At 46.2% G+C, this 22,322-nt stretch overlaps 1 protein-coding gene across 3 annotated transcripts in view; it reads left to right on the top strand.

The window, feature by feature from the left end:
* Window positions 1-22,322, top strand: part of orc3 (origin recognition complex, subunit 3) — a 276,501-nt gene that overhangs the window by 168,192 nt on the left and 85,987 nt on the right. For all 3 annotated transcript variants that reach the window (XM_072499784.1, XM_072499783.1, XM_072499786.1), the window contains 4 exons: window positions 4,923-5,062; window positions 7,298-7,457; window positions 13,577-13,690; window positions 13,816-13,949. In XM_072499784.1, the coding sequence (XP_072355885.1) occupies window positions 4,923-5,062; window positions 7,298-7,457; window positions 13,577-13,690; window positions 13,816-13,949 (548 nt within the window). The remainder of the gene's footprint in view (window positions 1-4,922; window positions 5,063-7,297; window positions 7,458-13,576; window positions 13,691-13,815; window positions 13,950-22,322) is intronic.

Raw genomic sequence — 22,322 nt, 5'->3', positions numbered from 1 at the left:
TATCCCTCAGGACCCTTTCAAATAATTTACTTATGACCGAAGTGAGACTAACCGGCCTATAAGTCCCACGGTTATACCTATTCCCTTTCTTGAACAAGGGGACAACATTCGCCTCTCTCCAGTCTTCTAGCACTATTCCTGTAGACAGTGAGGACATGATATAATCTCACATTTATCCACATTATACTGCATCTGTCATGCTTATGCCCACTCACTTTGGACGTTTGCTAATGTGTTTCGGGAGAATTTTGTAGCCAGTTAAAATGGCTAACTCCCGATTTAGAATGGCTAACCCCGATTTAAAAATGGCGAACCGAAAAGGCTGATGGGAAAATCAGCCAACAGGACTCAAACAAGCAGCTGCAGGTAAAACTGTGTATTCGCCTCTGGGGAGGCCAGACAGAATCAATACCTGCAGCCATCAACATCACAAAACACCAGCCATCTGAATATTAATTAGCAATCCCCGGGAACAATGTGCAACAATTTAGACACACAAAGCCAACCCAGACTTTCCTGCGCCAGCAGGAGCCTACACAAAGAGAGGTGAACGACCACCCCAAAACCGCCCATCGATCAAAGAATCGCTCCAGCATTGGAGAATATTGAACCAAGTGATTGGGTTGAAGTCCAATCACTTGGAACCAGGTACAGGGTCCGCCCCGAAAGGCAGGAAGCCCCTGGGGACTATAAGAATAAAGTCCAAGTTCAAATTGACCCTTCTTCATCCTTCTGCACCCTTCGAGACCCTTCTGCAACAACCGCTCAAATCGTAAGTCTTACTTCAACGCTCGCTACGAGATAGGCACTCCTAGCTATCGACCTGTACCAGCTTTGAATCCCGCAGGCTCAGAACCCATACGAAAGGCCATTCGTTTCCCTGACCTGGTGGGCCATTCCCAAAGTTAAGTATGGGCCTGTTAGTTGTAGGAAGTAGCTTAGACGTAGAATTAATGCATAAGTATTGATTACTGTATATAATAAATGTGCGTTGATTTAACTCTTATTAAGCGGTGTGTTGGATTATTGATCATTACTCGGACTTGAACCACATGGCAGTATCAGAAAGATACCTGGTGACTCAAGAGCAAAGGTGATAGAACAAGAGCAATTAAACGAAGGCAAAAATCAGCAACAATTTAAACTAGTTTGGCAGCGGGGTGGGAACCGCAACAGAAGGCCAGCAGGTGTAGAGACTGGGGAAGAGCTGGAGCCGGAGACAAATATAGCTAAGAAGGAGAACCGGCGAAGGGAAGTTGCTGATGGACTTCCGGTGGTGGCCATGGAGGAGTAGACTGTGACGGACTAGTGGACCTTTTTCTCCCGTTTTGTTCCGGATTTTATTGGATGAATTGGTGGAGAGTGAGATGGTGAGGAGAATTGGACCAGAAGTGGCCGTGCGAGAAGACAAAGTTTTACACGAAAGACGCGATGTTCATCCAGATCTCAGCTGCCCTCTCTGTGTGAATCATCAAATTTACAGAATCATAGAATTTACAGTGTAGAAGAAAGCCATTTGGCCCATCGGATCTTCACTGGCCTTGGAAAGAACACCCAACTTAAGCCCACACCTCCACCCTATCCCCGTAACCCAATATTATCCTCACCTAATCGTTTGGATCCCAAGCAGCAATGGCCAATCCACCTAACCTGCACATCTTTGGACTGTGGGGGGAAACAGGAGCACCCGGAGGAAACATAGAAAATAGACGCAGGAGGAGGCCATTCAGTCCTTCGAGCCTGTTCCGCCATTCATTATGGTCATGGCTGATCATCAAGTTCCATATCCTGATACCGCCTTTAGCCCCAAGAGCAATATCTAATTCCTTATTGAAATTAGTAAGTAGTCTTGCAACACCAGGTTAAAAGTCATCAGGTTTGTTTGGAATCACTAACTTTCAGAGCATAGCTCCTTCAACAGGTCAGTGGGTGTGTATATGCGCAATCTTCTTGGGGATCCTCTCCACTTTGAGCTGGCAGTTTGCGGTGTCGATGGTAGTCATGATGAGGAGATGCCAGCGTTGGACTGGGGTGAACACAGTAAGAAGTCTTACACCACGAGGTTAAAGTCCAACAGGTTTGTTTGGAATCATTAGCTTTTGGAGCACAGCTCCTTCATCACTCATCTGATGAAGGAGCTATGCTCCAAAAGCTAGTGATTCCAGATAAACCTGTTGGACGTTAACCTGGTTTTGTAAGACTTCTTACTGTGCCTCCCCAGTACCACGCCGGCATCTCCACTTCTTGAAATGACACAACGTTTTGGCCTCAACTACCTTCTGTGGTAGCAAATTCCACAAATTCACCACTCACTGGGTGAAGAAATTTCTCCTCACTCAGTCCTGAAAGGTTTACCCCTTGTCCTCAAACTATGACCCCTAGTTCTGGACTCCCCCACCATCAGGAAAATTCTTTCTGAATCTACCCCATCTAATCCTGTTAGAATTTTGTAAGTTTCTATGAGAAACCCATACAGACATGGAGAGAAAGTGTAAACTCCACACAGACAGCCACCCAAGGCCGGAATTGAACCCGGGTCACTGGCGCTGCGAGGCAGCAGTGGTACTGTGCCACCGTGCCGCCCTAATGGCAGTTTGCCATTGGAATTTGTTAAAGCTCAATCCAAACAATCTGGTGTCTAATTCACTGCCAGATCACTGTGGAGCCACCAGAGACGTTCTCCTGATTGATTGATTGATAAACTGACCTTTCCTGGGTCTCCTTGCACAAGTTCCAGCATTGCTTCATAAGCTCATGAGCGCTATGAGCACTACTGGCCCTGGAAGGCACTCTATGGCAAGGCAGTGGCAGCTCCCAACATAGTTGCTACCTTCCTCTGCCACCGATGCCAGGCAGGAAGCTCCCATTTCTGGGAAGCATTTGCTGCTTCTAATTGGGCGCCAAACTCACCTCCTGGCCAATTAAGCTAGTTTGGGTTTGAAAATAGCATCATGAGAACAATGCAGCTCGGGTGCGGGATTTAGATCTGGAATTCAATATGGCACCTATTACAAAGCTGGCCCAGGGTGTGAACCTTTTTTGAAATGTTAACAAGGTTAAATTCCAACAGATTTGTTTGGAATCACTAGCTTTTGAAGCGTAGCTCATTCATCAGGTGAGTGGGTGTCCATATGCGTGATCGTTTTGGAGATCCTCTCCACTTTGAGCCGGCTGTTTCATGATGGATGGTAGCCATGATGTGAAGATGCCAGCGTTGGACTGGGGTGAGCACAGTAAGAGATCTTACAATACCAGGTTAAAGTGAGTTCAAGCCGCATTGCAGAGAAGTATGTGCATTATCCAAGCTGATGTGTTTTCTTTCAGATGAGATGTTAAATTGAGCAAAAGCTGACCTCCCGGACAGATATAAAAAAAGTCCAGTGGCACCATTTGATGAAGAGCAGGGAAGTTTTCCCTCGTGTCCGAGGCCAATATTTATCCATCAACCAACGGCAGTAAAACAGATAATCCAGTCATTATCGCACTGCTGTTTGTGAGAACTAACTGTGCGTAACTTAGGCTGCTTTTATTTCAACAATGGTTACACTTCAAAAGTACTTCATTGGCTGTAAAGTGCTTTGGGATAGCCTGAGGTTGTAATAGAGCTATATAGCTGAAATCCTTGCCTCTCATTTTTATTTATTTTCAAAATTAATTTTAGTCATGTTCAATATTCCTCCCTATTTGTTCTGACCTTGCATTGGATAATCATAGAATCCCTACAGTGCAGAAGGAGGCCATTTGGCCCATCGACTCTGCCCCTATCCATGTTCCACCCTATCCCTGTAGTCCCATAACCTATCCTTCACATCCCTGGACACTAAGGGGCAATTTAGCATGGCTAATCCACCTACCTCGTACTTTGGGCTGTGGGAGGAAACCGGATCACCCACGCAGATACAGGGAGAACATACAAACTCCACACAGACAGTGACCCAAGGCCGGTATTGAATCCGGGTTCTGGCGCTGTGAGGCAGCAGTGCTAACCACTGTGCTACCATGCCGCCCCAAATGGTCAGGACTGCAGCTATCCAGCTCCCATGCCTTCCTCAACAGAGGTTGCATGGGGCAAATGTTTATGATCTTGCTCTTTTGCCCTTCCCTGTCAATCTATCCCCCCCCCCCCCCACACACACACAAACATCCCCTCCCGTGCTCCATGGGTAATAGTTGCCCTCTGCTTGACAGAGCAGTGTAGCTGGGATGAGGAATTCAAGGTTGTGCTTCAGTGGCATGGCATAACTTTGAATTATTTTTCTGTATTAAGTAGGAAAACAAGATTTTATTAGTGTTCTTGCAGTGATTTTCTTTTTAAAGAAACAAAACCCATTCCATGGATATCAGTTAGGGGCCTGGTTTACTTGCATGGGACTAATTCTTTATTATTTAAAAAAAATAAGTTAAGAGTACCCAATTCATTTTTCCAATAAAGGGGCAATTTTAGCGTGGCCAATCCACCTAGCCTGCACATCATTTTTGGGTTGTGGGGGCGAAACCCATGCAAACACGGGGAGAATGTGCAAACCCCACACGGACAGTGACCAAGAGCCGGGATAGAGCCTGGGACTTCGGCGCTGTGAGGCAGCAGTGCTAACCACTGCGCCACCGAGCTGCCCACATAGGATTAATTTAGATGTACTTTCCGGCAGGGATCCGGGCTCGATTCCCGGCTTGGGTCACTGTCTGTGTGGAGTCTGCACGTTCTCCCCGTGTCTGCATGGGTTTCCTCCGGGTGCTCCGGGTTCCTCCCACAAATCCCGAAAGACACGCTGTCAGGTGATTTGGACATTCTGTATTCTCCCTCAGTGTTCCGGAACAGGCGCCGGAATGTGGCGCCTCGGGGATTTTCACAGTAACTTCATTGCAGTGTTGATGCAATTCTACATATGACACTAATAAAGATTATTATTATTATTATGCAGAAATCTACCTCAGACAGCCCATCTAAAAAGACGAAAACCCCTTCTCTTGGGCAAGAGCAGTCTCCTCCTATTGTCATCATCTTCAAAGACCTTGAGAGCTTCCTACCCAAAGTGTTGCAGGACTTCATCACAATCAGCAGGTAATAGCACATTGCCAGAAGCCTCTTTTTTTATTAAATGAATTAGAGAAGCTCCTTAACACTAGTTTAGCATGAATGTGACTGAGAACACGGAAAACATTACTTTTGAAGGGAAAAAAGTTGCTTCAAGTTAATTACTCTTAAATGTACTATGGTTTGATATTGAGCAATGTTGAGACCAAATGAACTGGAATATTTACTTCATGTACACAAAGAGAGAGAACGAAGGGGCCGAGGCATTCCCAGTGGGAGAAATCTGATTCCTGACCATCCCCTTGTGTATGGCGATCAGTGGTGGGAACTGAAAACCAGGGCAGGGACATTGCAATCACACCATTGATGCCCATGGCCTGTCGGAAGTCATCTTCAGATTGGTCTGTAAATGGATGAACAGCCTGCCCATCTGAAAGAAGTGAAAGGCTGCTTTACTGTGCCAACCAGCATTATAGGAGCAGGAGAAGGCATTCAGCCTCTCTTCTCTATTCCACCATTCATTTACATCCTATCTGATCTATACGTGAACCTCATTTATCCTCTGAATACTCTTACCTGACGAAGTCTATTGATCTCAATCTTGAAAGCTTCAACTCACTCAATACCTTGAGACTTTCCGATTTCTACTACCCTCTGCATGAAGATGTGCTAAGTCCAATCAAACGTTAATGTATGATTTTTCTTTTTGGGTGTGTGTATTTTTAAAAATTCGTTCTTAGGTCGGGGAGTTGCTGGCAAGGCCAGTATTTATGTCCATTCTTAAATGCCCTTCTGAAGGTGGTGGTGGTGAGCTCACTTCTTTAACCACTGCAGTCCATGTGGTGTAGGTACGCCCACAATGTAATTAGGAAGGAACTTCCAAGATTTTGATATAGTGACAGGGAAGGAATGACAATATAGTTTCAAGTCAAGTGATGTGTGACTTGGAGGGGCATATGCCCATGTGTCTGTTGTCCTTGTCCTTCTAGGGTGGCATAGAACATAGAAAAATACAGCACAGAACAGGTCCTTCAGCCCACGATGTTGTGCCGAACCTTTGTCCTAGATTAATCATAGATTATCATAGAATTTACAGTGCAGAAGGAGGCCATTCGGCCCATCGAGTCTGCACCGGCTCTTGGAAAGAGCACCCTATCCAAGGTCAACACCTCCACCCTATCCCCATAACCCAGTAACCTCACCCAACACTAAGGGCAATTTTGGACACTAAGGGAAATTTATCATGGCCAATCCACCTAATCTGCACATCTGTGGGAGGAAACCAGAGCACCTGGAGGAAACCCACGCACACACTGGGAGGATGTGCAGACTCCACACAGACAGTGACCCAAGCCGAAATCAAACCTGGGACCCTAGAACTGTGAAGCAATTGTGCTATCCTTACTTTCTGCAGAAGCCTACCATGGGGAACCTTATCAAATGCCTTACTAAAATCCATGCACACTACATCCACTGCTTTACCTTCATCCACATGCTTGGTCACCTCCTCAAAGAATTCAATAAGACTTGTAAGGCAAGACCTACCCCTCACAAATCCGTGCTGACTATCCCTAATCAAGCAGTGTCTTCCCAGATGCTCAGAAATCCTATCCCTCAGTACCCTTTCCATTACTTTGCCTACCACCGAAGTAAGACTAACTGGCCTGTAATATAGGTTCTGGGTTTGGAAGGTGTTGTCATATGATCCTTGGCGAATTGTTTCAATACATGTTGCCAATACTGCTGCCACTGTGCGTTGGTGGTGGAGGAATATATAATGTAGTAGTTGAGGTGCCAACTAAGCGGGCTGTCTTGACTTGGATGCTGTCGAGCTTCTTGAATGTTGTTGGAGCTGCACTCATCCAGGCAAATGGAGAGTATTCCGTCACGCTCCGACTTGTGCCTTGTAGATGCTGGACAGGCTTTGGGGAGTCAGGAAGTGACTCACTTGTAACAGAATCCCCAGCCTCTGACTTGCTCTTATAGTCACAGTATTAAAATAGCTGGTCCAGACGTTTCTCATCAATGGTATACCCCCTCAGGAGATTGATGGAGGAATCAGCAGTGGTAAAACTTTTCAATGTCAAGGAAAGACAGGAAAATGAATACATTTCTTGTAGTTCAAATAAAAGGTTGAAATACGGATTGTGTGCTTAAAGAGCTCTTCAGGTCGATGAATGATGTGATCTTGAGAGAATTTGCAACGTGGTCCATTTACTCACAAGTCATCATTAATTCTGCTTCTTTTTATTAATGTTTCAGTAACTACATTCAACAACTGCCACTTGTGCTGGTTTTTGGAATTGCCACATCTCCAATCACTATACACCGAATGCTACCCCATGCAGTTTCCTCGTTGCTCTGTATTGAATTGTTTCAGTCTCTTTCCAGCACCGAGCATTTGACTTCAGTTATTGATAAGGTAATCACTAACCCTGACTATTGAAAGTACTGTTTGTCAACCAGCAATGGTCTATATTTATTGAAAGAATTCACTGAAAGATTATAAAACTATTCTCACAAGAACTGAATAGTTCACATACACAACCAAGGTGGACAGACTGAATTAGTATAGAGAACAGTTTTGAAATAATAGAATTGTGGAGCAGGGGCCAGATGGGATCTATCCCAGGTTACTGCAGGAGGTAAGGGGCGAAATAGCTGGTGCCTTAACAAATATCTTCACATCCTTTTTTGACCACAGACGAGGCTCCAGAGGATTGGAGAATAGCTAATGTTGTGCCCTTGTTTAAGAAAGGAAGCAGGGATAATCCAGCAAATTGGGCAGCACGGTAACGCAGTGATTAGCACTGTTGCTTCACAACGCCAGGGTCCCATGTTCGATTCCTGGCTTGGGTCACTGTCTGTGCGGAGTCTGCACGTTCTCCCTGTGTCTGCGTGGGTTTCCTCCAGCTGCTCCGGTTTCCTCCCACAAGTCCCGAAAGATGTGCTGTTAGGTCATTTGTACATTCTGAATTCTCCCTCTGTGTACCCGAACAGGCGCCAGAATGTGGCGACTGGGGCTTTTCACAGTAACTTCATTGCAATGTTAATGTAAGCCTACTTGTGACAATAAAGATTATTATTAGATTATTATAGGCCGGTGTGCCTGACATCACTGGTGGGGAAGCTTTTGGAAAAGGTATCGAGGGACAAGATATATTCACATTTGGAGGAAAATGGACTAGTTAATGACGGGTAGCATGTTGTTTTACAGGGAAGGTCATGTCTCACCAAATTGGGTTTTTGAAGAGGTGACAAAGAAAATTGATGAGGGGAGGACTGTGGATGTAGTTTATATGGACTTTAGTAAAACTTTTGACAAGGTTTCACATGACAGACTGGTACAAAATTCAAATCACATGGGATTAGAGGTGGGCTGACTAGATGGATAGAGAACTGGCTTGGTTATGGAAGACACAGAGTAACGGTGGACGGGTATTATTCAGATTGGAGAACTGTAGCTAGTGGTGTTCTGCAGGGACCTTTGTTTGTAGTATACATTAATGATGTGGAAGAAAATATGGGTGGTCTGATTAGTAAATTTGCGGATGACACGAAGATTGGTGGAGTTGTTGATAGTGCCTAGGATTGTCAGAGGATACAACAGGATATAGATAGATTAGAGACTTGGCACAGAAATAACAGATGGAGTTTAATCCGGACAAATGTGAGGATCAAATCTAGGTATGAATTATACTGTAAGTGGCAGACCCTTAGGAACATTAACAGACAGAGGGATCTGGGCGTGCAGGTCCACTAGTTCTCTAAAAGTGGCAACACAGGAGCCAAGGTGAATAAGAAGGCATATGGCTTGCTTGCCTTCATCAGCCGGTGCATTGAATACAGGAGTTGGGAATTCATGTTGCAGCTATATAAAACTTTGATTGGGCCGCATTTGGAGTATTGCGTGCAGTTCCGGTCACCACATTGTCAGAAGGACGTCGAATCTTTGGCGAGAATGCAAAGAAGGTTCACCAGGATGTTGCCTGGTCTCGAGGGTGTTGGCCGTGAGGAGAGGTTGAATAAACTAGGACACAATCTCAGACTAAAGGGACAATCCTTCAAAACAGAGATGAGGAGGAATTCTTTCAGCCAGAGGGTGGTGAATATGTGGAACTCTTTGCCGCAGAAGGCTGTGGAGGCCAAATCACTGAGTATCTTTAAGAGAGAGAAAGATAAGTTCTTGATTAATAAGGGGATCAGAGGTTTTGGGGAGAAGGCAGGAGAATGGGGATGAGAAAAATATCAGCCATGATTGGATGACGGAGCAGACTCGATGGGCCGTGGCCTAATTCTGCTCCTATGTCTTATGGTCTTATGGTTTTCACTGGAAAGATGGAAGCTGAGGGGAGACCTGATAGAGGTCTATAAAATTGAGAGGCATAGACAGAGTGGATAGCTGGGAGACTTTTTCCATAGGTGGAAGTGTCAATTACAAGGGGGTTCAAGGTGAGAGAGAGAAAGTTCAAGGGAGATGTGTGGGGTAGGTTTTTTTACGGAGAGTGTGGTAGGTGCTTGGAACACGCTGCCAGAGGAGTGGTGGAAGCAGACACATTAGCAACATTTAAGAGGCATCTGGATGGGTGCATGAATAGGGAGGAGATAGACGATAAGGGCAGATGTTTTTTTTTAGTTAGGACATCATGATTGGCTCCGACTTGGAGGGCCGAAGGGCCTGTTCCTATGCTGTACTTTTCTTTTTTCTTTGTTCTCTTTAACTGGTGGAATGGCCTACTTCTATTCCTATGTTCTCACTGGCCATTCTGGTATCAATGCAGCCATACATTTCCCTAACCTTTGATTTCCTTATGGGAGGAGAAATCTACTATGTTCACTTTTATTATGTAGAGACAGACACTGGAGTACTAGGCCATGCGTTTGTTTTTCCCGCTGAATTCACTGGCTCTGTCGTTTCACTAGGGGCTGGTCAGAGACCTGCTATTTCGCCACAGAGCAGAAAACAAAAGCAAATTACTTTGAATGCTAGAAACCTGAAATAAATATAAAGAGTGCTGGAATTACACAGCAGGTCAGAGAGCACCGGTGGAGAGAGAAAAAGAATTAACAGGAATTTAACCACCACATTGCACCCGGATCTGGGCGCACTGGGTAAATAATGGGAAAGGCCAAAATCGAGATTCGCGCCGGGCGCAAACCAGTTTGCTATTGACCCGGCCTGCTCCCGATGGCGATTTATATCAGCTCATTTTCACAAAAAAAAACCCAAACACATGGTATCACCCCATCGCAGTTTCCGCAACAGAAACTGAGGATAATCCCTCGAATGTCTTATCCTGTCCAGAACTTTGTCGTAGAAGCGATCTGTCCATCAATGTGTTGTTTGTTCCACGTATCAGTGCCATTCTCCGTCCAGGAGCCGTAGCTGTGCAGGCCCTCCCACAAGGCCACGGCTCAATTTCACCGGAACCAAAATTCTGGCATCCACATATTCCACTGGCGCTCAAGGTGCAGTTGAACATCCTGGATTTCCAGTGCGTTCAACTCGTGATGCTGTGCCAGTTACATGCAGCACTCGCCACACCAGCAACAAAAGCATCAGCAATCTGTGAAAGCATTTCTGAAAGGTGTCACCAGATGGCCCATTTGGATGAATATCGTGAACCAGGTCCCGCAGATTGCCTTCTGGACTTGTATGTCCCCCTGAGCACGGTGTTCCAGGACCCAGGTGGCTCAGAAAAAAATGTCCTTCTTCCCGGCTACAGAAAAGGAAGGAAACAACAACAGCAGCCTACAGGCATCTGCAACTACCAGCAGGAGAAAGTGGCAAACACAACCTACAGCTGTGAAGTGCTCTCACAACTAACGAGGCCAATTCCTTATTAGAAATAGCTTTCAGCTGTGAAGCTAGAGACTGCTCACAATCAAAGGGAGTTAAAGTGACCCTCAGCATAGAACCAAGAGCAGGGCTCTGACCTGGAAGAATTTGGTAGGACAGAAAGGCAGCAGCTGTATTTGCACCTGTTATGGATATCCACAATATTTAAATATGGCCTGAAAGCCTCTGATGAAAAAACACTCTCACCCCCCCCGGCCTGGAACAGTACAGCCGCCCGACCAAGTCCAACCCCCTGAGGGTCCCCCACTCTCCCCGAGCACTGGACCAGCAGTTCCAGTGCCCTTGAGCTGAATGCCGGAGAATGGAAATGACTACTCACCTCCTCAGTTCCCCATAACAGCCATTGTGCAGCTTCACGTTTTTGAAAAGGATTACTAAACAATGCCCACGTGATTTCTCACTGGGGAGCCGGTTAATTCCCAGCAGGTCGTTGCATTCGACTTAAATCTCACTAATGAGATGGAAAGTAATGCATGTTAGTTAATGATATTCTCACCATATTTGGGCCTGATTCGGGACCAGGACGCCCGGATCTGTGCCGGGTGCAGCGCGGTGGTTAAATCACACCCCATTAACTCTGTTTTTCTCTCATTCATCTGGACACACGCGTGTACATCTGCTGGCAGCCGGCATTGACTGAACTGGACAGGAACATAATCCGAATCACATTTAAAGCATGAGGGTAGTCTTTAAAGGGTTAACACTTCTGATTTAATATAAAGAAGCTCATGAGAAAATTGGAACAAGAAATAGATAGGGGATAACGGACATTTGTGTGCAACACAGTGCAGATGATCCCCCCTCACTGATATCAAGCTGGTGCACTGCATTATTACACTCCAAACTGCCCCATGGGTCAGATCAAATTGTTGGAGAAAATAAGGCTAGCCTACCCCCAGTTTTTGGTGAAGTTTCCCATCTGTTCAATCATATTGGAACATGATTCACTTGAATTGGTATAAGCTGATGCTTTGGTTGTAATTGATGTGTCTGTCACAGATTTAGAAGATTTTCCTACAATATGCTTAATCTGTAATAGGAAAAGTAAAATAAATAGCAGATGAGAGTGTTCCATTTTCAAAGTTTGAAGGGACTGAGGCTGACAAGTCCCTGGACCTGATGGCCTTCATCCTTCGGACCTCCAAGGAAGGGACTGCATAGATAGTGGATGCATTGGATGTAATCTTCCAAAATTCACTAGATTCAAAAAAGGAGGGAGACAGAAAGCAGGAAACTATTAGCCAGTTCGCCTAAAATCTGTCTTTGGGAAAAATACTAGAACCCATCATCAAGGAAAGTAGAGTATTTGGAAAACCGCAAGGCCATCAGGCAGAGTCAGTATGGTTTTGTGAAAGGGATATTTTATTTGACAAATATATTCAACTTCTTTGAGAATGATACACAGAGGATGAATAAAGGGGAAGCAGTAGATATAGTATATTTGGAGTTCCAAAAGGCATTTGGCAAGGTGCCCCATAAAAGAGTTACTGCACAAAAAACGTACTTGTGGTTTTGGGGAATGACATCTTAGCATGGATAGAGGACTGACTGGCTAACTAACAGGAAACCAAAAGTCAGGATAAATGGGTCATTTTCAGGATGGCTTATTAACTAGTGGAGTGCCACAGGGATCAGTGCTTGAACATCAACGATTTATGATCTAATGATAATAATCGCTTATAGTCACAAGTAGGCTTCAATGAAGTTACTGTGAAAAGCCCCTGGTCGCCACATTCCGGCGCCTGTTCGGGGAGGCCAGTTCGCGAATTGAACCTGCGCTGATGGCCTTGTTCTGCATTTCAAACCAGCTGTTTAGCCCACTATGCTAAACCAGCCCCTACAGTCATGACTTGGAAAAAGGGACTGAATGTATTGTAGCTAAGCTGGCTGATGATACAAAGATTAGGCATGAAAGCAAGTTGAGAGGAAGGTACAAAAAACCTAAAAGGGCCATAGATTGGTTAAGTGAGTGGCAAAAGTTTGGCAGAGTGAGTGTAATGTGAAAAAATGCGATGCCCACTTTGGCAGGACGAATAGCAAAGCAGAATATTAGTTACATGCAGGATACTGCAGAGTGTGATTAGGAAGGGAAATGGAATGTTGGCCTTCATTGCATGGGGGATGGAGTAGAAAAGTGGGGAAGCCATGATGCAACTGTACAGGGCATCGGTCAGACTGCACCTGGAATAGCAGGTACAGTTTTGGCTTCCATACTTGGGAGGAATACACTTACATTTGAAGTAGTTCAGAGAAGGTTCACTGAGCTGATTCCGAGCACAAAGGTTTGTCTTATGAGGACAGGTTGCACAGATTGGACCTATACTCATTGAATTAGGGGACATAGTTTAAAAATATGGGTCTCCCATTTAACACAGAGATGGGGAATTACTCCCCTCAAATTATTGTTAATTCGCTTCCACAGTGGACAGTGGAGGCTGGGTCGGTTAGTATTATATATTTACGGCTGAGTTAGACCGAGTTCTAATTGACAAGGGAGTCCAAGGTTATGGCCCCCACAATCAGATGAGCCATGATCACATTAGTTTGCAAGTACCTGTATGGCATTTATTTCTATTTTCTAATTGTTATAATTTAGTTTATTTAGTGCATGTATATTGTACCTAGTTGTGCGTACATTTGAGAATAACTTTATTAAAAAATGATCTTTGTATCTTTCACAGTTGGTGCTGACAACTAAATTCCCATTTAAGTTGAATGGAAAAGTGCTTCAAGTTCTGATCAGCATATTCTTGTACCATGACTTTTCTGTAAGGAATTTTGTTAAAGGTTTTCAGGTAAGTTCAAGATGGCATGGCTGAAGAGTTTAAAACCTGATCAGATGGCAAAAGTTGAAATTTATGGTTCTTCAATACCTTATATATTTTTCTTCACCTCTCTTATGGCCCCTTGTTTTCTCCAGCTATCTCTGTTAGAGCACTTCTACTCCCAGCCTCTTAGTTGTTTGTGCTCCACACCAGATGAAGCCAATACCAGGGTTCAGAACCTTACCCATGATGACTGTGAACTAATCCGTCAAGTGCCATCTTTTATGGGGTGAGTAAACCTTTTTCAGCAAAGGCTGTATTTTCTCTCCCTCTCCTGCCAATTTTTCACATACATCCTGTTTTCCCCACCATCTCTCTTGGCTCACTCAGCACTTCATCCAAGTGGCTATTCATAAATTGGTGTTGTTATCTATTCAACTACAGGTGGCATCACAACTCAACGCTGATTCTGTACTTAACTTTTTTTTCTAGAAAATATTTTGTTGAAGCATTTATAATTTAAACATTTTAACATTCAAAACAAGAGCGGTCCAACACGCGCAAAAACCTCACAATAACATACCCAACTTCCCCCCTGCTGACCGTCAGTTTTCCTTAAGGAGGTTGATGAACGGCTGCCACCTCCGAGCGAACCCCTGTAATGAACCCCTTAAGGCGAACTTAATCTTCGCTAGACTAGGAAACCCTGTCATGTCTCTGACCCACACCCCTGACTTTGGATGCTCCGCTGATTCTGTACTTTCCTGATGATCTCAATTGCAACACATTTCCAACAGGGGGCAATCGTTAGCCTCATTATCTGATTTTCTTTTTCCTACCCCATCCTTTTACCCATGCATCATTCCATCTTTAATGCAGAGGCCAGTTAAATGACTGCAGCTGAGACAAGACCATGGATCAAACCTGGAACTCCATGCCCCTCTCTCTGACTCAACTTCTTACTGAATAAACTTAAGCAAAGCGCGTGATGACTGAAGAACTGCAGACAGTTCAGTTTAAAAACTTGCAGTAGTTTATTGTTCTGGTATTGAATTCAAATGACATTCCGTTAACCTGATTGGCATTCATAGTATTTCATGCACTGTTGGCTCCTGTATGACTACATGTAGCCGGATTAAATCATGAGCTAGCAATACTGTTCAAAAGAGAAAACCGCTCCTAGCTTACTCTATATGTAGGTGTTTCACTATAATTTAAATTAAGATGTGCCGTGTCATCTCAACGAGATGAATGACCAATCAGTCTCTTTTTGGTCTATTGATTGAATCCCTACAGTGCAGAAAGAGGACATTTGGCCCATCGAGTACACCGAGCCTCCAAAAGAGCTTTCTACCTATTAGGCCCACTCCCCCACCCTGTCCCCATAACTCCACGCATTGATGATGGCCAATCCACCTCACCTGCACATCCTGGACTGTGGGAGGAAACCGGAGCACCCGGAACAAACCCACGCAGACACGAGGAGAACGTGCAGACTCCACACAGTCTTCCAAGGCAGGAACCGATCCCAGGCCCCTGGTGCTGTGAGGCAGTTTTCAAACTGTATTCATAATGTTTAGAATTTGTGTATTATTTCCCTTCAAGTAAGATGTATGACAGTTTTAACACTAGTTGGATTATTTGCAGGTATCGCAACAATAATTGTGGATGGATGAAAGTCAAAAATATAATTTTGCTAGTTTTATGCAGATGCCGATTACTTGAAGCCAAGTCTTAAATATTACATTTACATATTGCGTTACATTTATTTTATTTATCAATACCTAAGGAAGTTACTAATACTAACTAGAAAATAAGCCTGTTTCATGGTGTTTACACTATTCTTCAAGTGTTTAAATATAAAGTAAACTGCTCGTATTTATATTGACTTTTTCACAACTTCAGGACTTCCGTCTTTTAAAATATTTTATTCCGATTTTCATTTTATATGATACAAAATAGTGCAAAACTATTCTAATAATCAAATTCTATGATAAAGAGGGGCTGGTAACTGGGTTTGTTTAATATTAAAAAATGGGCAGCACGGTAGCCTTGTGGATAGCACAATTACTTCACAGCTCCAAGGTCCCAGGTTCGATTCTGGCTTGGGTCACTGTCTGTGCGGAGTCTGCACATCCTCCCCGTGTGTGCGTGGGTTTCCTCCGGGTGCTCCACAGTCCTCCACAGTCCAAAGATGTGCGGGTTAGGTGGATTGGCCATGATAAATTGCCCTTAGTGTCCAAAATTGCCCTTAGTGTTGGGTGGGGTTACTGGGTTATGGGGATAGGGTGGCGGTGTTGACCTTGGGTAGGGTGCTCTTTCCAAGAGCCGGTGCAGACTCGATGGGCTGAATGGCCTCCTTCTGCACTGTAAATTCTATGAAAAAAAAAATTCTATGAAAACAACAAGACGAAGTAAAACTCCTGTACAAACACAAACCCCTGAAAAATAGACTAATCCCTCCCCCCCTCCCCCACCCTTTTTACAGATTGTTTTCTATTGGTAATTTACATTTGGCTGGTAGTAGCATTGTTACATTAGTGCTTAAACATACAAGAAGCAAGTATTAGTAACAAGCGATCTATTCAGAGTGTTTAATGCAAAGTATAATGCAAGCTGGGAGTTAACGTAGTTTGTTGTCAATAACCAGAGAACATACTTGCAGGTTTGGGAGGTCCTGTTTGCTTTAGGTCCCTGGTGGTCAAGTACCCGACCTCTCTGTTCTACTATTTATGTGTATCTCCCTGGTATTGAAATATTCCAGGGGCATGCTTGCGGTCCCCCAGGCGTGTCTTTCCTTTTGCTCTACTGTGCATCCTTCCTGGGCTGTCCTCCCTTCCCCTGCACGCTTTTGGCCCCTCTGCCCTACTTCCCCTGTGTTCCGGGTTGTGTCTCCATCCCCCTCCTTCTTAGCTCCCACTCCCCCCCGCCTCTTCTTTGTCTATTTCCGCCCCCACCACCCTCCGTCCCTTATTGATTGCTGGTTACGAACAGGTCCTCAAGCAAATTGGTAAATTGCTTTCATATTTTGTGGAAGCCCTCTTCTGATCCTCTGACGGTGAATTTTATTTTTTCCAATTTGAGGAATTCGGCCTTGGGTGGCGCTGATGATCCCCAGCTGAGCAGGATTCTCTGGCGGTTCTCTGGCGGGCAACTATGGAGGCAAAGGCAAGGGCGTCTGTCCCTCTCCTGTGAAGAGTTCTAGCTGTTCTGATACCCTTAAGACCGCCACATTTGGGCATGGCTCCGCCCTCACCCAAAGCCCTGGCATGGCCTCACAAAAGGCGGTCCAGTACCCAACAAGTCTGGGACATGACCAGAACATGTGGCCGTGGTTGGCCGGGCCGCCCTGGCACCGTTTGCATTTGTCCTCCATCTCCGGGAAGAACCTGCTCATGCATGTTCTTGTCAAGTGCGCCCTGTGCACTACCTTTACCTGCATTAGGTTCAGGCCTGCGCAAGACGAGGTGATGTTTGTCCTGTGTGGTGCCTCGATCCAAAGTCCTCCCCCCTATATCCGTGCCTAGTTTTTCCTCCTATTTTTCCCTCGTCTCGTCCAGGGGTGACCTTGTTTCTTCCAGTAGTACATGTCAGCACAGTTACTGTCCCCCAGCTTGCCTGCAGTTAGGAGACTGTCCAGTAGAGTGTCCTGGTCGTTGAGGGAAACTTTGCTGTCTCCTTACGGAGGAGGTCCCTCAGTTGCATGTATCACAACTCATTCCCTATTAGGATCTGTAGCTTGTTGGTCAGTTCCCCCAGGGTCGCTATCCTGCCGTCTATGTGCAGATCCCCAAATGTCAGTATCCCCTCGCCCTGTTTCCAGCTTTTGAAAGAGGCGTGCAGTGTCGTCAGGGTGAATTTATGGTTCTTACAGATGAGGCCATGGTGGACATTGCTACCAATTCATAGTGTTGCCCTAGTTCGTTCCACGCTCTTGAGCGTGGCCGCTACCACCGTGTTTTTATCGAGTCATAGAATTTACAGTGCCGAAGGAGGCCATTTGGCCCATCGAGTCTGCACCGGCCCTTGGAAAGAGCACCCTCCTTAAGCCCACACCTCCATCCCAACCCAGTAACCCCACCTAACATTTCTGGACACTAAGGGCAATTTAGAATGGCCAATCCACCTAACCTGCACATCTTTGGACTGTGGGAGGAAACCGGAGCACCCGGAGGAAACCCACGCAGACACGGGGAGAACGTGCAGACTCCACACAGACAGTGACCCAAGCTGGGAATCGAACCTGGGACCCTGGAGCTGTGAAGCAACTGTGCTAAGCACTGTGCTACCGTGCTGCCCAAGTATTTGGCTGGGTGAATGGGAGCATGGCCAGTGCTCAGAGGCAGGTCCCCATGCAGAAGCTTTCTTTCATTTTTACCCATTCTGCTCCCGGGTACTTCAGGACTTCCTGATGCGCTTAACTGCCAATATCGGGTGCGATCTACCCTAATAGGAACAGAGTCCCATAACGAGTGCTCCGAGCAACGAGAAACCCATGCTATTGAGCGGGACTCTGTTCCCATTCGGGTGGATTCGGGGAACTCCGGGTGAGGCCGCACTTAGTCCTGTTTCCTGCACTGAGGGACTCCGCTTGCTGGAACTCAGTGCAGAAGGAGATCAGGACCCTATTTTCAATGGCATCCAGACCTCCCCAATCCGATCCCGAAAAACCGCAACTCACCTGCATGGGGGTCCTCGGCCCTCCCCCTGGCCCGATCCCTGTCGGAACAAATGCCAGCTTGGCAGTGCCAGCCTGGCACCCTGGAGTGTCCCTGGCCAGCTGGCAGTGCCAGGGTGCCCAGGTGACATCAGCAGTGCCAGGGTGCCAAGAACCTAGGGGCCTCAGATCACCTAGGAGACCCCCACAAGTGCCGTTACATCTTGTCCCTGTTTTCTGGAGTCCAGTACTGAACGACACTTTCCCAGGGTCTCTAAGGCAATGGGGTTAGATCCCACCACCTTGGGTAGGTTGTGGGAGTGCATATTAGAGTGAGCTAGTCAGCTGTCTCACTCTAATATGCAGATTTGCCAAAAAGTGATCCGACCACATTCATATCGCCACATCTCGGGAGATCTAACGCAATCTCGCGAGGCTTGGCAAGCCGGATGGATCCCATCTCCTATCCGCGTCATGCTGCCCTGCCTTTCGGATACAACGTGGCCGGTAGATCGCGCCTTTAGTGTGATTATTGTTGTAATGAATTTGGGCCTGGAACAGGAACGAGGTAATGATAGGGTAATCAGTATTTTAATGATGTTCGTTGAGGAATAAATGTTGGCCAGGACACTCTGAGAAGCTCCCTGCACATCTTGGAACAGCAGTACTCTAGGATCTTTTAAATCTACCTGAGGCCATGTCAAAGACAGCACCAGCAGTAGAACAGAACTCCTTTAGTGATGCACTGAGGTGTCAGACTGGATGTGAGTGGAGTGCAACTTGAATTCAAGACCTTCTAGCTCAAGGCAAAGTGCTGTCACTGAGCCAAATTGGCATCTGAATGGATATTTTATGCTGATGTGTGAAAATATTCACGAATAGACCTTTCTGGTAAGCAAGAGAAGCAATTTATTGTTATAGAGCTCTGGGTGTAGAGTCCTCGACCCCGCGGTCTGTGGAAACACCTTTTAGTTCGAGCCAGGGCTTACGCTGGCTTGATATACAGTTTCAAAAAGCGGAATTAGTTTGTGTACTCATTTACATGCAGCCAATCAATTCCCTGACAATTGAGGATACTTGACACACAAATGGAAAAGTAAATGTTATGTGAGAAATAAAAGAATGACCAGGGTGAGGTTAGGGCCGGTCAAGGACAGTAGTGGGAGCTTGTGCATGGAGTCAGAAGAGATAGGAGAGGTGTTGAATTAATACTTTTCTTCAGTGTTCACCAAGGAGAGGGGCCATGTTTTTGAAGATGAGAGTGTGATACAGGCGGGTAGGCTGGAGGAGGTAGATGTTCTGAGGAAGGATGTATTAGCAATTTTGAAAAACCTTAGGGTCGACAAGTCCCCTGGGCCAGATGGGACACATCCTAGGATTCTTTGGGAGGCAAGGGATGAGATTGCAGAGCCTTTGGCTTTGATCTTTGGGTTCTCACTGTCCACGGGGATAGTGACAGAGGACTGGAGAGTGGCGAATGTTGTTCCTCTGTTCAAGAAAGGGAATAGGAATGACCCTGGTAATTATAGGCCGGTTAGTCTTACTTCGGTGATCGGTAAGTTAATGGAAAAGGTCCTGAAGGATAGGATTTATGACCATTTGGAAAGATGCAGCTTAATCCGGGATAGTCAACACGGATTCGTGAAGGGTAAGTCTTGCTGTACAAATTTGTTTGAATTCTTTGAGGAAGTAACTAAGTATGTAGATGAAGGTAGAGCAGTTGATGTCGGTTCCCCATGGTCGGCTCATGAAGAAAGTAAGGAGGTGTGGGATAGAGGGAAATTTGGCCAATTGGATAAGTAACTGGCTATCACATAGGAGACAGAGGGTGGTGGTGGATGGAAAATTTTCAGACTGGAGACCAGTTACCAGCGGTGTACCGCAGGGATCAGTGATTCATTTTGGTAGAAAAAATTTGAATGCGGTTACAGGGTCAACGGCAGGGTTCTGAGGAATGTGGAGGAACAGAGAGATCTTGGGGTTCATGTCCACAGATCTCTGAAGGTTGCCACTCAAGTGGATAGAGCCGTGAAGAAGGCCTATAGTGTGTTAGCATTTATCAACAGGGGGCTTGAGTTCAAGAGCCATGGGGTTATGCTGCAACTGTACATGACCCTGGTGAGAACACATTTGGAGTATTGTGTGCAGTTCTGGTCACCTCATTATAGGAAGGACGTGGAAGCATTGGAAAGGGTGCAAAGGAGATTTACCAGGATGCTGCCTGGTTTGGAGGATAGGTCTTATGAGGAAAGGTTGAGGGAGCTAGGGCTTGTCTCTTTGGAGCGGAGGAGGATGAGAGGCGACTTAGAGGTTTATAAGATGATGAGGGGGATAGATAGAGTGGACGTTCAGAGACTATTTCCTCGAGTGGATGAAGGTGTTACAAGGGGACATAACTATAAGGTTCAGCGTGGGAGATATAGGAGGGATGTCTTTGCTCAGAGAGTGGTTAGGGCGTGGTATGGACTGCCTGTGTGATAGTGGAGTCGGACACTTTAGGAACTTTCAAGCGGTTATTGGATAGACACATGGAGCACATCAGAATGACAGGGAGTGGGATAGCTTGATCTTGGTTTTGGACAATGCTCGGCGCAACATCGAGGGCCAAAGGGCCTGTTCTGTGCTGGACTGTTCTATGTTAAAAACTCTCCAATGTGCAACTGTCATTATCCCTTTTAAACTATTTAGATCACACTTCTCCAATCAATTCCTTACACATTAGGTTACATTGTTCCAATCAGCTCTTTACATTCATGATTACATATTAGTCATGGTGTCTCAGATAGTGGCGCACAAAGAGGGCCTCTTCCTCTTTTGGTTGCTATTTTGAAGTTTGGTCACTCGCTCCTGTGGTTGTGGGGCAAGAGTCAGTTACATACACAGGATGCACTGGACTTCCAGTTGCGGCTATGCCAAGGTAGGTTGCACGTTCGGCAGCTCCCGCCAGGAACGGATTTTTGGGCTCTTTAGAGGGGACCCAACGGCAATTGTTCGACGGCTCCCAGTGTGGGAAGGTGACAGCAAGGTTCCCCCGGCATCATATGGATTGGACCAGGAGTGGAGCGGTGAAAAAAGTGATCCTGGGGCAGCGGAAAGTGCGAGGGAGGAAAAGCAAGATGTCGGCGAGTGGAGACTGAGTAGCGTGCGTGCAGTGGTCGCAGGAGCAGCAGGAGTTCCTTAAACACTGCATCGCGGAGCTGAAGGCAGAAATGCTGGCGCCAATGAAGGTGTCGGTTGAGAAGCTTGTGGAGACCCAGAAGGCCCAAGGGGCGGCGATCTGGGAGGTGCGGCAAAAAGCCTCGGAGAATGAGGACGAGATCTTGGGCCTGGCGGTGAAGGTGGAGGCGCATGAGGCGCTGCACAAGAGGTGGCAGGAAAAATTTGAGGATCTGGAGAATAGGTTGAGGAGGAAGAATCTTCGGATTCTGGGTCTCCCTCAAGGAGTGGAGGGGCTCGATGCCGGGGCATATATGAGCACGATGCTCAATTCGCTGATGAGCTTTACCGAGGCCCCTGGAGCTGGATGGGGCTCATCGGGTCTGGCAAGGAGACCCAAAGCCAATGAGCCGCCAAGGGCTGTAGTGGTGAGGTTCCACCGCTTTATGGACAGAGAATGCGTCCTGAGATGGGCCAAAAAAGAACGGAGCAGCAGGTGGGAGAACACGGAGATCCGAATCTACCAGGACTGGAGTGCGGAGGTGGCTAAGAAGAGGGCATGGTTTTAACTGGGCTAAGACTGTTCTCCATCGGAAGGGGATGAAGTTCGGGATGCTGCAGCCAGCGCGATTGTGGGTCACGTTCCAAGATCGGCACCACTATTTCGAGAAGCCTGATGAGGCATGGAACTTTATCCAGTTTGAAAAGTTGGGGGGGGGGGGGGGTTTACTGCATTTGGGGAATGTTCTTTTTGTTTTGGTGCTGGGTGGGGATGGGTGAATGGATTTGATGTGGGGGCTGTGGGAGAGTGTGGGCGTCGGTGTTGGAGGGGCTGGGCCCCGCGGAGGA

The sequence above is a fragment of the Scyliorhinus torazame genome, chromosome 4, assembly GCF_047496885.1.
Source record: "Scyliorhinus torazame isolate Kashiwa2021f chromosome 4, sScyTor2.1, whole genome shotgun sequence".
NCBI lineage: Eukaryota > Metazoa > Chordata > Chondrichthyes > Carcharhiniformes > Scyliorhinidae > Scyliorhinus > Scyliorhinus torazame.
Note: the sequence above shows the minus strand (reverse complement) of the source record. Positions and strands in the feature narration are given on the sequence as shown.